At 35.7% G+C, this 14,102-nt stretch overlaps 1 protein-coding gene across 2 annotated transcripts in view; it reads left to right on the plus strand.

Annotated features, from left to right (window-relative positions):
- PIP4P2 (phosphatidylinositol-4,5-bisphosphate 4-phosphatase 2) overlaps window positions 1-13,694 on the plus strand; it is an 88,874-nt gene extending 75,180 nt beyond the window's left edge. For both annotated transcript variants that reach the window (XM_024115861.2, XM_024115863.2), the window contains 2 exons: window positions 12,573-12,663; window positions 13,323-13,694. In XM_024115861.2, coding sequence (XP_023971629.1) covers window positions 12,573-12,663; window positions 13,323-13,466 — 235 coding nt within the window. In that variant the 3' untranslated portion in view covers window positions 13,467-13,694. The remainder of the gene's footprint in view (window positions 1-12,572; window positions 12,664-13,322) is intronic.
- The last annotated feature ends 408 nt before the right edge of the window (window positions 13,695-14,102 follow it).

Genomic DNA, 14,102 nt, shown 5'->3' on the forward strand with positions numbered 1-14,102 from the left:
GAGGCTTGTTTTGGCCCTAATATGTGATCAATCCTTGAGAATGTTGCATGTGCACTTGTTTTTTTTTGGATGTCATGTCCTGAAAATATCAATTAAGTCTAACTGTTCTATTGTATCATCTATTATCTCTGTTGCCTTATTGATTCTCTGTCTGGAAGATCTGTCCATTGCTGTGACTGGGGTGTTAAAGTCTCCTGCTATTATTGTATTCCTGTCAATTTCTCCCTTTATGTCTGTTAGTATTTGTTTTATGTATTTGGGTGATCCTGTATTAGGTACATATATGTTGATGAGTGTAAAATCCTCTTCTTGTAGTGGTTCTTTTATCATTGTATAGTGTCCTTCTTTATGTTTCTTTATGGTTTTGTTTTAAGTTCTATTTAGTCTAAGTATTGTGACTCCTGCTTTCTTGTCATTTATGTTTGCATGAAATATCTTTTTCCATCCCCTCACTTTCAATCTATTATGTCCTTTTCCCTAAAGTGAGTCTCTTGTAGGCAGCATATCATAGGCTCTTGTTTTTTTTTTAATCCAATCTACCACTCTGTGTCTTTTGATTGCAGCATTGAGTGCATTGATTTTTTAAGGTGCTTCTTGATAGATATGTATTTATTGCCATTTTAAACCTTGTTTTCCCATTGATTTCATATTTCTTCTTTAGCCCTTTCTTTTTCTTTTTGTTTTTTAATTTTGTAGCTTGATGATTTTCTTTTGTATTATGCTTATGTTCTCTTCTTTTTGGTTTTTGTAAATGTATGGTATGTTTTTAATTTGTGGTTACCCTGTTTATCAACTATGTTAACCCCTTCCTATATCTACTTGCCTTAGACTGGTAGTCATATTGGCTCAAACATATTCTAGGGAAAAAAAATCTACATTTTCTTACTATCCTCCTCCACATTTTATGATTTTGATGTCCTCTTTTACATCTTTGTGTTCATCCTTTTGCTGTTCATTGTGGTTATAACTTTCACATAAAATATTTTTGATTTTTTTTAAATCTGTGTACTGGCTTATTTAAGTGATTTATTTTCCAATTGTGATTTTCTCTTTTCTATAGATTCTTACTTCTTTTCTGTTTAGAGAAGACCTTTCAATATTTCCTTTAGGATAGGTTTAGTATTGCTGTATTCTTTTAGTTTTTGCTTGCCTGAGAAATTCTTTGTCTCACCTTCTATTCTAAATGATAATCTCACTGGGTAGAGGGTACTAGTTTGCAGATTTTTCCCTTTCAGGGCTTTGAATATATCTTGACACTTGCTTTTGGCCTGCATTTCTTCTGCAGAGAAATCAGCCTTTTGGGGGTTCCCTTGTAATTAACTCTTTGCTTTTCTCTTGCTGCCTTTAGAATCCTCTCTTTATCTTTAACTTTTGCCATTGTTGTTATGTTTTGGTGTAGGTCTGTTTGGGTTATCTTGTTTGGGACCCTCTCTGCTTCCTGTACCTGGATATCTGTTTCCTTCTTTAAGTTTGGGAAGTTTTCAGCCATAATTTCTTCAAATACATTTTTGATCCCCTTTTCTCTTTCTTCCCCTTCTGGAATCCTTATTATGCATAGGTTGGCATGCTTTATATTATCCCATAGGTCTCTTACATTGCTTTCTTTCTTTTTTTTTCATTTGACTTTCTGTCTTCTGTCCTGATTGCATGATTTCCACTATTCTATCTTCCAGGTCACTTATTAGTTCTGCATTATTGTGTTATGTATTGCTTTAAGTCAGCTTTCATCTCTACAAATGAGTTTTCTAATTTTTCTTGGTTCCTCTTTATAGTTTCTAGTTCCTTTTTACAATACTCTGCATTTCTGTTGATAATCTTTCTTAATTCCTTCAGTATTTTCATTATCTCCTCTTTGAAATTTGTATCTATTAGACTGAAGAGGTCTGCTTCATTGTTTGTTCTTTCAGGGGAATACTCTTGGTCCTTTAACTGTGAGTGGTTCCTCTGCTTTTTCATTTTACTTATATTTCTCTTACTCTGTGAATTTAGGATAAACAATTATCTTCTGTTGTCTTCGAGGGCTATTTATATGTAGGGTTGTACCTGTGTAGCTTGTGTGGGTTTAGTATGTTTGGCAAGGGCTGTTTTTAATATGGATGCCTGTTACCTCTTTGTTCAGTGTGTGCTGGTTGTTATTTCCTTGATAGCGGGTGCTGGTTGAGGTTGCTGGTTTCTGGTCTTGGGGTTTTGGGCAGCAGCAGGTGGCTCAGGCACACCTCCTGGGGCATGCGATGGGAATGGAGGCAGCTTACAACCACTCCTGGAGTTCAGATGGGTGGTAGTGGGAGCCTGCAACTACTCTTGGGGTTCCGGGAGGGAGTCAGTAGGGGGGCCATGACCACTCCTGGAGTCCGAGAGGGCATCAGCAGGGGCCCATGACCATTCCTGTGGTCCAGAAGGGAGTCAGCAGGGGGTGGCAACCACTCCTGGGGTCCGGGAGGGTGTCCGCAGGGGCCTGGCGACCACTCCTCGTGTCTGGGCGGGCTACAATGGAGGCTCAGGACTGCCCCTGGAGCCTGTGCAGGCAGTATCCTGCCTCTGCAAGGACATGCACAGGGAAAAAAGCTGCAATCCAGGTCCCGCCCCTCCGTAGTGCAGCCCCCAAACAATGGTGACTGACCTCTAAGGTGGCCCAGGCTTCCTTGGCGTACACCCCCAGCAGTGGTCACTCTGGATTACAGCCCCCCCAGTCTGTTTCTACACAGCCAACCCCAGTCTTCTCCCTGGTTCTGATCTCCAAAGCCCAAGTTCCAGCACACAGTCCCTGCCAGAACCAGAAGATGAGAGTGTCAGACTGGGCTGCTGCAAACCGGCTACTAGTGTTCTCCTCAGAGGCTCTGAAGCTCCCCTTAAGTCCGGCTGATCTCCCCGCTGCTGAAAGGGCTTCCCAGGGTGCAGGAATCTTTCCTCTTTCACAGCTCCCTCCCAGGGGCACAGGTCTGGTCCTGATTCCTTTTTCACTTTCTTTTTTCTTTTTTTTTTTCTGTTTTCTTTTTTCCCACCTGGTTACATGGAGATTTTCTTTGCCCTTTCAGCAGTTTGAGGTTTTCTGCCAGCATTCAGTAGATATTCTATTCCATGTATAGATGTAGTTTTGTTGTATTTGTGAGAGAGGTTGAGCTTCACGTCTGAGTACTTTGCCATCTTGATTGCTCTCCCCACTTGCAAATTTTAATAGATCTGTTCAATCTTCATTTCCTTGTTTTCTCTTTAGTATTTGGTTCTGTTGCTTACCCTGCTTTTTTTCCTTGAAATTTGTTCTTCTTTTGGTTTCAGACGTCACTTTCTCCTGATTTTCTCCCACTTCTCAGAACATGCATTTGCTATCTCCTTTCTTGGCTCCACTTCCTCTTCCAAGTCATTAAATATTGCTATTCTCCAGCATTGGAACCTAATCACTATATATCTGTGCTTTCTCATGTTTTTATATCATTTATATGCCACTAAGTCACAACCAATATACCATCAAATCACCCTAGATCTCTCTTCAGATCTTCAGATGTAAATATACAATCTGTATTCACCATTTGCCTGTAGTTATTTCAACCTGGTGTCCCATAGGCATCTCAAACAGAATATATCCAACTTGCCCACCTCACTCTGCAAACTAATCGTCCTTGTGTATTGATGAATAACTTACATTAATGAATGTTTTGCTATCTGCTCAGCTGACCAAGCCAGAAACCAGTGTATCTTTATTCACAATATCCAAATGGAAACAGGTCCTGTCAATACTGTCTCTTGACATTTCAATTCTGTTATCTTATTCTTACTATTTCTATTATATATAGTTCAAGAATTCAGGATCTCTCACCAGGACTACTGAAATAGCTTTCTAATTTATGTCTTGGTCTTCAGCCTTATAGTTCTCTTCCAGTTTATTAGAGTAAAGGTCTCCAGTGAAAATATGATTTCAAACTCTCCAGCTTCAAACCTTTTAGTAGCTGCTCCCAAATTCATGGCCATAGCATACAGCTGTGCAGGTTGTATATTGCACAACCCAAGGAGGTGCCATTGCCATTGTTACTTTAGGTTTTTCTATTAGTGCCATATGAAGTATGCTAAGGAAAGATATTTTCTACTTATTGACATAAATGCACCATATAGATCATTACAGGCCCATTGCCTAAAATCCAAAATCAAACTCTAAACTTCTTATCAAGAATTATACAACCCTCCAAGTTTAGATATTTGCCTAACTTCTCTAGTGGTATCTTTATTATGTTTTCTTCTACCTCTACACGCACCACCAGCCTCAACAAATTCTTCTACTTCCATAAATATACGATAGAGTTTCTTGCTTTTGTCCCTTAATCTCCTGCTAGGCCTGGAGTGACCTGGCTTGTCCCTTTCTCATTCCTGTTTACTTGGAAAATAACTACTTAACCTCACAAATTAGCTGAAAATCCCTTTAATTTTACTCACTTACAGAAACCTTCTCTGGAAGAAAGTTTATTTTGCTGTTTGTTCCTTGAACAAAAGTATTATTTTTTCTAGCTGAACAATGCTACTATTAACAGCTAAGATGACTTACTCTCCCACCTATTCACATCTTACCCTTCCCTTAAGCTTCACCTAATAAAGCCTTCCCTGGCTACCTCATCTGAAAATTGTGCTTAAATAACACTGCTTGGCACCATCTTTATTTTCCAGGTGTCCTTCACAATGCTAATGTTTCACAGGGGAGTGTTATGAAGGGGAAGAAAAACAATTTGAAGAGTGAATAATCAGATGTTTGAGAAACCTTGAATGATCTTTTCCTTTTAGGTATTCAGTGTCCACATTTTTGTATATTAGAGGCTCTTGACTTTCACATCCAATAATATGAAAGACTAGTTAACTATTACAAATATCCTTTTAAATGCATTGTTCAGCTCATATGAAAGTTAAGAAAATCCCCAGCAGACAAAAATGAAGAGCAAATGACCACCAGGGCTGTCCTAAGGATATTTATCAACACTAGGGACCCAGAGACTTTGGTTTCAGTTGTCAAATGAAGAATGATAGAGAAGGCCTTGGTCTTGTAGAAGGTGGAGAGTTGGAATACCATCCCTCCCCACCCCCAATAAAGGACTATTCTTCATGAATAAAGTAGGTCAAGGAAAATGCCCACCAGAAAAGGAAGAATACAAATGGAAATTTTTATAAGAACAGTGAATTTCAGGTTTATATTTTACCTGGTTTATATGGTCTAAGAAAACCCAGTCCCAGAAATCACTTTAAAGTAGTTTAAGATTGGTATCATTCTAGGGGGCCTGGGAAAAGCAAATGAAAATTCTATGTGGATGAAGACATTCCTAAACCATGCCTGCTAGGATTTCTTATATTAAGGTCTGTCAAAATAAGTTCTCAAAAAAATACCAACACGAGGACACAAGATACAATAAGCAGAATTGGCATTGATAACAAACAGCATAATTAGACTTCTAGGAACTTCAGATATTATAATGTTAGATATAGAATATGTTATAACCATGTCTAAAATGTTTTATTTTTTTTAAATAGAAATAAGAGAAGACAGATAAGAGTCTATAAGAAACGACCTGGGCACATACAAAAATCTGTACATAAATGTTCATAGCAACTTTATTCTTAATAGCCTGAAACTGGAAACAACCTAGATGTCCTTCTATGGCTGAATTGTTAAACAAACTGTGATTTATCCAGACCTTGACATACTATTCCACAGTCAAAGGAATGAACAATAGTTCATCCATGCAACCGTTTGGGTGAATCTTTGAGAATTTATGCTGAGTGAAAACCAGTCACACAAGGTGGTCTACAGCATGATTCCTTTTATATAACAGTTTTGAAATGACAAAATTTTAGGAATGGAGAACAGGTGTGTGATGGCGTGGTGAGTACAGGGGGTGGGTAGGCAAGAGTGAGGTGAGTGTGGTTATAAAAGGATCCTTGCAGTGCTGGAACTCTTCTGTATCTTAACTGTGGTGGTGGGTACATGAACCTCCACATGGGATAAATTGTACAGAATTAAATGTACACATACACACAAATTAATATAAGTAAAACAGGAAATATGAATATCAGTGGATTGTATTAATGTCAGTACGCTGGTTATAATATTGTACTGTAGTTTGCAAGATGTTACCACTGGAGGAAATTGGGTAGAGGATGAATGAGAGCAGTCTGTATTATTTCTTATAACTGCTTTTGAGTGTACAATTATTTAAAAATAAAAAAATTAATTAACCCAAATAATAAGCAGGCAGGTTTTGAAAGATACAATAAAACTTCTGGAAATTAAAAATTACAGAAATGAAAATACAGTGGAACAAGCTAAAGAGCAGATCAGATTAAGTTGACAACTAAAGTTGTGGATTGGAAGATAGAGTAAAGTAAATTACCCAGAATCCATCAGAGAGACAAAGATGAAAATAATATTAAAAGAAATATATATAAGAGCATCTGATATATTTCTGATCTAGAAGGAAAAACTAGAGAATGGGATAGAGGCATTTTGAAGAGATAATCCCTAAGGATTTTCAGATCTATGAAAGATATGAACCTGTAGATTCAAAAGGAACAATGAAATCCAAGCAGAATAAACAAATATGTTATAGTGAGATTGCAGACAATCTAAAATAAATAGAACATATTAAAAGCAGAGACAGAAAAGTCAGATTTTTAGTATGAAAAAGATAGCAGCAAATGTCTCAACTGCAACAATGGAAGCCAAAAAGTTTAAAAATACTTCAAAGTTCTAAGAGAAATTAAGTGTCAAAGTGCCTAAACCATCACAGACTAATGAAGGTAAAATAAAGATATTTGCAGATGCAGAACCAACTAACCAGCAGTAACAACCAAAACAGAGTGGTTACCATTCTGATACCCTCACTAAAAAATTGATAAAAGATGAACTTAGGGAAAATATCCCTGAAGAAATTTCTGCTCTGCAAGAATAAAGAAAGTATAAACCAAGAAATTCTAAACATTCATCAAGAACACTAACTATATAAAATACCAAAACCATAACAGTAATAGCATTAATGCTAACAAATTTGAAGAAACAAAAATAGAATTGAATTGAAATATTGGGACTTCCCTCGTGGCGTAGTGGTTAAGAATCCGCCTGCCAGTGCAGGGGACACAGGTTCAAGCCCTGGTCCAGGAAGATCCTACATGCGGAGCAACTAAACCTGTGAGCCACAACTGCTGAGCCCACGTGCCACAACTGCTGAAGCCTGCATGCACCCCCTAGAGCCTATGCTCCACAACAAGAGAAGCCACCACAATGAGAAGTCCATGCACTGCAACAAAGAGTAGCCCCTGCTTGCCTCAACTAGAGAAAGGCTGCACACAGCAACAAAGACCCAACACAGCCAAAATTAAATAAATAAATAAATAAATAAATAGATGATAGCTAGATAGATGAATAAAAGAATTGAACTGAAATATTGAAAAACAAGAACATGTAAAATGGGAGTGGAATGTTTAGAGTTAAAGCTTTCTAAAATCTTTGCATTTATTGGGAAGATAGATTTACCAAATGATTTTAGTTTTTAAAAGGTATGCATATTAAAAATTTAAGTGCAACTGCTAAATGAATAAAAATAAATTGTAAAACTTTCTAAATAGTAGGTAGAAAATGAAATAAAAGAATCATAGTCAATCCAAAAGAAGTCCAGAAAAGGGGGTAGAGAAGCAGATAGAGAAACAATAGAAAGCCAAAATAAGGTAGAAGGGATAATCAATATATATTAGTTGTCAGAATATATATAATTAGACTAAACTTGTCAATAAAACTTGTGAGAAATTATCAGACTAGATTTAAGTACATCTGTATGCAATTTGAAGAAGAAACATGAAATATGAGAACATAGAATGAAAGTAAAAGGTGAAACCATGAAACACTAACCAAAATGAAAGATATACCAGGCAAACACTAACCAACAATAAAATAGCAATAATAATATTAGTTAAAATAGCAAAGACTGCTGTTCTCTTTTTCCTTGCAGTAGAACTGTCAGTCTTAATGGCCACCCAGCTGGAGACTGCATTTCCTAACCTCTCTTACAGATAGTTGTGACCATGTGTTTATGTTAAGTGCCAATGGAATATGAACAAAGTGATGAATACATCTTCCTGATACTCTCCTTAAAGACAAAAACTGCTTGGCCTCCTTTTTTCTCCCTTCCTCCAATTGCTTGGAAAAGGCAACTGCAGCAGAAGACTTGTTACCGTATTGAGTCAATGGCAATCATAGAACAGATGTAAAAAGAATTATTATCATTACGGTCACTTCATCAGAAATATAAATTTTGAACTTGAGTGCAACAAATAATCTAACTTTGAAATACGTAAAATAAAAATAGATAATAATAAGGAATCTGCTCTTGTAGATTGACATAAATACTATTGACTATTGAAAAAAATGCACAATGTGAGAGTTGTGAGTTTTATTGGGGGCATAATGAGGACTATAGCCTGGGAGACTGCATTTCAGATAGCCCTGAGAAACTGCTCCAAAGAGGGAGGGGGGAAGGTCAGTATAATGCGATTTTGGCAAAGGGGGAGTACATGCAGGCAAGCACATATTTTTTGCAGGAGGTTGCTTCTAGTCTCATGAAGATTACCACTAGTCACAAGGAGCAGACATCACCATGAAGGATTTTAGTGCTTTTCTAGTTACAAGGAGATACAAGAATAGGCTCATAAAATCTCCTGAAAATATCTAACTATCTGAAGACCTGTTCTGCCAGTTTTTCCCAGAGCACAAAGAGCCTCATTCCTGAACTCCACCCTGAACTCCTTTCAGGGAATGTTGAAGGTCAGCAGCTGCAGTGGCTCATGATTTAATCCTTTTATAGGTAGATGGCAAGTGCCAATTTGTAGTTGGCAATACAAAAAGCAAAATTGTAATACTTTTAGAAGAAAAGATAGAAAAATATTTTTATGACAGAAGTAGGAAAGAATTTCCTAGACAGGCATAAAAAAGTACGAACCTTAAAGGAAAAGATTGATAGTTTTGACTATATTAGAAGTACTTTGTGTTACATTGGTATCATTAGTAAATACTCATGATCAAAATGTGTTATTAAAGTTGAATTTATAAAAACAGACTATAAGAAGATATGTGCAGTATATATAGCTGCATGGAATAGTATGCAGATTATATAAATGTCATCTATGAATCAGTAAGTTAAAGACAGCCCAAGACAGAGACAATAGGTATGAACAAGCAATTAATAGAAAAAGAAAACCAGTAGTCAACCTGCATTTGAAAAGATGTCCAACCTCACTGCAAATTATGGATATACATAATAAAATCACAATGAAATACCATTCACACTCGTGAAATTGTCAAACATGAGAACAATACCAAGTGTTGAAGGGTTAATGAGGATGTGGGTGGAGCAGTGGAAGCTCTCAAATAGTGTTGGTGGGGATATAAATTTGGCATTTGTTAAAATTAAAAACATGTCTACAGTACTACCCAGCAATTCTATTCCTAGGTATATGTTTGAGAAATTCCTGCATATGTACATAAGGAAACATGTAAAAGCAAATTCAAAAGCAGCCTTGTTATAATAGCAAAAACGTTTAAAACAAAACAAAACAAAACCCTGACTGTCCATCAACAGGGAGAATGAGTAAGCTGTGTTATTCCATATAATGGAAGATAGTTGTGCAAATGAATGAAGTAAGTTTCCACATATGACTATGGAAGAGTCTCATGTAGAGTACTGAGGGAAAAAAAAGCAAGTCACAGAAGCATACAGTTTAACACATGTACGTGTAAAGTTTTAACACTTGCAAAACAATACAATATATTGCATACAGATACCATATTTGTATTAAATGTATAAGAGATTTTATTATGCATGCAATAGGTGTTTTTGTCATTGCCTTCTCCCTATGATAAGATGGCACTTGGGTAGAGTAGCAGTAGGTTATTTCTTTCCTGGGAAGATTTTCCAGAGGTAGTGACTATTTAAGTTGAGTGATGAAAAATGAGCATGAGTTTTCTAAGTAGAATTCATGCACTGAAATTAATATACTAAAGTGTGTTCCTTTGGCTCACAGAAAAGCTGCTCCCACTTAGAAACTTTTGACTTATTGAGTATATTCTAGCAAATTTAGTTGCCTTCTAATCCATAGTAGATTAGACTGCCAGAGGCAGATACACAGGTAAATGAGAAATGGTGTGAGATATAAGGCAGGAAAAATCACCAAATACAGACATAGTTATTAAAACTAAAAGCAGTCTAAGGCTAAATGTAATATAAAGGCAATGAATCACTGATACCCTAATAACTCCAGATAGCAGGCTGTACACTACTGCAATTAATGATGACCTTCTTCACAGAGCTAGAACAATAATCCTAAAATTCACATGGAACCATAAAAGACCCAGAATTGCCAAAGCAATCCTGAAGAAAAAGAACACAGCTGGAGGTATAACCATCTCAGACTTCAGGCAATACTACAAAGCTACAGTAATCAAAATAGCATGATATTGGCACAAAAACAGACATATGGATCAATGGAACAGAATAGAGAGCCCAGAAATAAACCCACACACCTATGGTCAATTAATCTTTGACTAAGGAGGCAAGAATATACAATAGGTAAAAAGACAGTCTCTTTAGCAAGGGGTGTTGGGAAATTTGGACAGCTGCATGTAAATCAGTGAAGTTAGAACACACTCTCACACCATATACAAAAATAAACTCAAAATGGCTTAAAGACTTAAACATAAGATTTGACACTGTAAAACTCCTAGAATAGAACAGGGGCAAAACATTCTCTGACATAAATTGTACCAATATTTTCTTAAGTCAGTCTCCCAAGGCAATAGAAGTAAAAGCAAAAATAAACAAATGGGACTAATCAAACCTACAAGCTTTTGTACAGCAAAGGAAACCATAAAGGAAATGAAAAGAAAACTTACAGACTGGGAGAAAATATTTGCAAATGATGTGACTGATAAGGGCTTAATTTCCAAAATATACGAACAGCTCATACAACTCAACAACAAAAATACAAACAACTCAAATTGAAAACTGGGCAGAATACCTAAATAGACATTTTTCCAAAGAAGACGTACAGATAGCCAACAGGCACATGAAAAGATGTTCAATGTCACTAATTATTAGAGAAACGCAAATCAAAACTACAATGAGGTACAACCTCATGCCTGTCAGAATGGCCATCATTAAAAAGTCTACAAATAAATGCTGGAGAGGGTGTGGAGAAAAGGGAACCCTCCTACACTTTTGGTGGGAATGTAAGTTGGTGCAGCCATTGTGGAAAACAGTATGGAGGTTCTCAAAAAACTGAAAATAGAGTTGCCATATGATCCAGCAATCCCACTCCTGGGCATATGTACAGACAAAACTATAATTCAAAAAGATACATGCACTCCTATGTTCATAGCACTATTCACAATAGCCAAGACATGGAAACAACCTAAATGTCTATCGACAGATGAATGGATAAAGAAGATGTGGTACATATATACAATGGAATACTACTCAGCCATAAAAAATAACGAAATAATGCCATTTGCAGCAACATGGATGCAACTAGTGATTATCATACTAAGTGAAGTAAGTCAGAAAGACAAAGACAAATACCATATGATATTACTTATGTGTGGAATCTAAACTATGACACAAATGAACCTATCTATGAAACAGAAACACACTTGTGATTGCCAAGGTAGTTGGTGGGGGGGAGGTATAGATTGGGAGTTTGGGGTTAGCAGAAGCAAACTGTTACATATAGAATGGATAAACAGCAAGGTCCTACGTGTAGCACAGGAACTATATTCAATATCCTATGTTAAACCATAATGGAAAAGAATATAAAAAAGAATGTATATATATGTATAACTGAATCACTTTGCTATACAGCAGAAATTAACACAACATTGTAAATCAACTATACTTTCATTAAAAAAAATAAGCACAATGCTTTTAGGTGTCACTTAGCTGGCATTATTTCCAAGAAGGAAGAAGTGTCCAATACTAGGGAATTTGTTGTTATGTTATATCCATCTATCAGAATTCCAGTTTAAGAATACTTAATGATGTAAGAAAATGTTTATGCTAAATTGATAAGTTGTAAAAAATGTCTGGAGAAAAATAGTGGTATTTATGGTAGTGGAATTACAGGTAATTTTCCTTTTCCTTTCTCTTCTTTATTCTTATTTTCCAAATTTTCTACACTAAACATATAGCAATGGTTATAAATGTAAAAAAAAATCAATTTCTATTTGTAAGATAACACTGATTTTCCATTCTGGAATAGATTGTTTTGGAAATAAATTTTTACCTTGGATAATCATTATTGACCATAGTGAGTTTTTGTGGACTTTGTCAATGACCAAGACTTGAATTTTGTTTAAAGCCACAATAATTCACACACAAATTCACCAGGTATGATTTAGATCACTCATTAAAAATATTATTATGTACGTTCTTGTCTCTCAAGTTGAATAAATAAATGGAAGTATGTGTTACTAAAACCTAGATAAGTATTCACAAAGATGAAATGGAGAATCTTCATGTAAATACTTAATATTCTTTTTTGTTCTCATGAATTTGCAGTTCCTCTGTGGGTAGTGCACTTCCTCGAAGACGCTGCTGTGCATATATTACCATTGGAATGATATGTATTTTCATTGGAGTTGGATTAACTGTGAGTATTACTCTACTCACTGTTAGAATTCTTTCCTCTTAACTTTATCAGTAGTAAATGGTGAGGTCTGGAACAGCCTTCATTGATCGCTGAAGAACCTGCCTCCCTTGCATACCAGGCCCAGAAGCTTCTGAAAAACTATGAGCAATCTGAAGCCAATCCATGAGCCTGGAGCTTGCCCATCCAGGTGAAATCATGTCTTGGGATCCCTCTGAAGGTCCTTGACATTGGGAATTTTACCCTCCATTTAACAAAAGCCCATTTGTTTTTATTTAGTGCCAGAACCAATTTTGTCATGGCCAAAGCTGAAGTAATACTCATTCAGCTATTAAGGTCTGAAAAAACATTCTTCTTTTTATTCAAGTCAAACAGAGACTTATTATCAACATGGGGATGGCATTGGGGTTATATAGATTAAATTCCTTTTATAAATAAGATATTTTAATGGAATTTTTGTTTACTTCATAAAGTTTATAGTTAATGTAACTAGCAATGTCATTTTATTAAATTTTACTCTGTTAGTGGTAGCCAACAAATGCAGCAACTCATATTTTGTCAGAGTTTTGTCATCTCAGGAATATATTTCATAAAAATTGCACGTAAGCCAACACAAGTTCTCAGTTTCTAACCTTTTATTTTTATATTGCTTTTTATTTTAGGTTGGCACCCAAGGTTTTGCAAGGCGATTTCATGCAACGTATGTTTCTTGGGCAGTTGCTTATCTCTTAGGTTTGATCTGCCTTATCCGAGCTTGTTATTGGGGAGCTATAAGAGTGAGTTATCCAGAACACAGTTTTGCATAAGCTTGTTTATGATTTGGTAATGCAGGTGAGAGTATCTAGCAGTTCTGGATAAACTACTCTGGCATCTTTAAATCATTTACCTAATGGATTTCATTCTGGTTTATGTATGAAGTTTTAAGACTTTGAGAGTCTTTTATGAACAAATGCTCATTGTACTACATTATATGCAAATAGGTTGTTTTGCTGCTAAGTTTTCAAGCTCCAAATAATAAAGCTTGGTCTTCATGTTCTTTTACATCTCTTAAATATATTTTTGATTTGTTCCCAAACTTTACATATAACATCAACCTTTCATTATTTTTAAATCAGTTATTCATTACTTGCTGATCTGTATTTCCAAGAAGTATTTATAAATGTTGGTATAATAGCTTCACATTTATACTTATATTTTAATTAAGCAGTAACACAATTGCTTGCTTTAAAATCTAAGCAATACACATTTTGCTTGAACTGCTTACTGTAACTTTAACTAAGATCATAGTGACCTTATTCAGGAAAAAAAAAATTAGTGTACCTTCAAAGACTTGATATTCTTGTCGGATAAAGACCATTTCTAGATACTGTATGCTTGTTTTATGTTGTTTGTAGAAAGATATAATATTTTGGTAGTAATTTAAAATACAAGAATAAAAATAT

The sequence above is a fragment of the Physeter macrocephalus genome, chromosome 15 (assembly GCF_002837175.3).
Source record: "Physeter macrocephalus isolate SW-GA chromosome 15, ASM283717v5, whole genome shotgun sequence".
NCBI lineage: Eukaryota > Metazoa > Chordata > Mammalia > Artiodactyla > Physeteridae > Physeter > Physeter macrocephalus.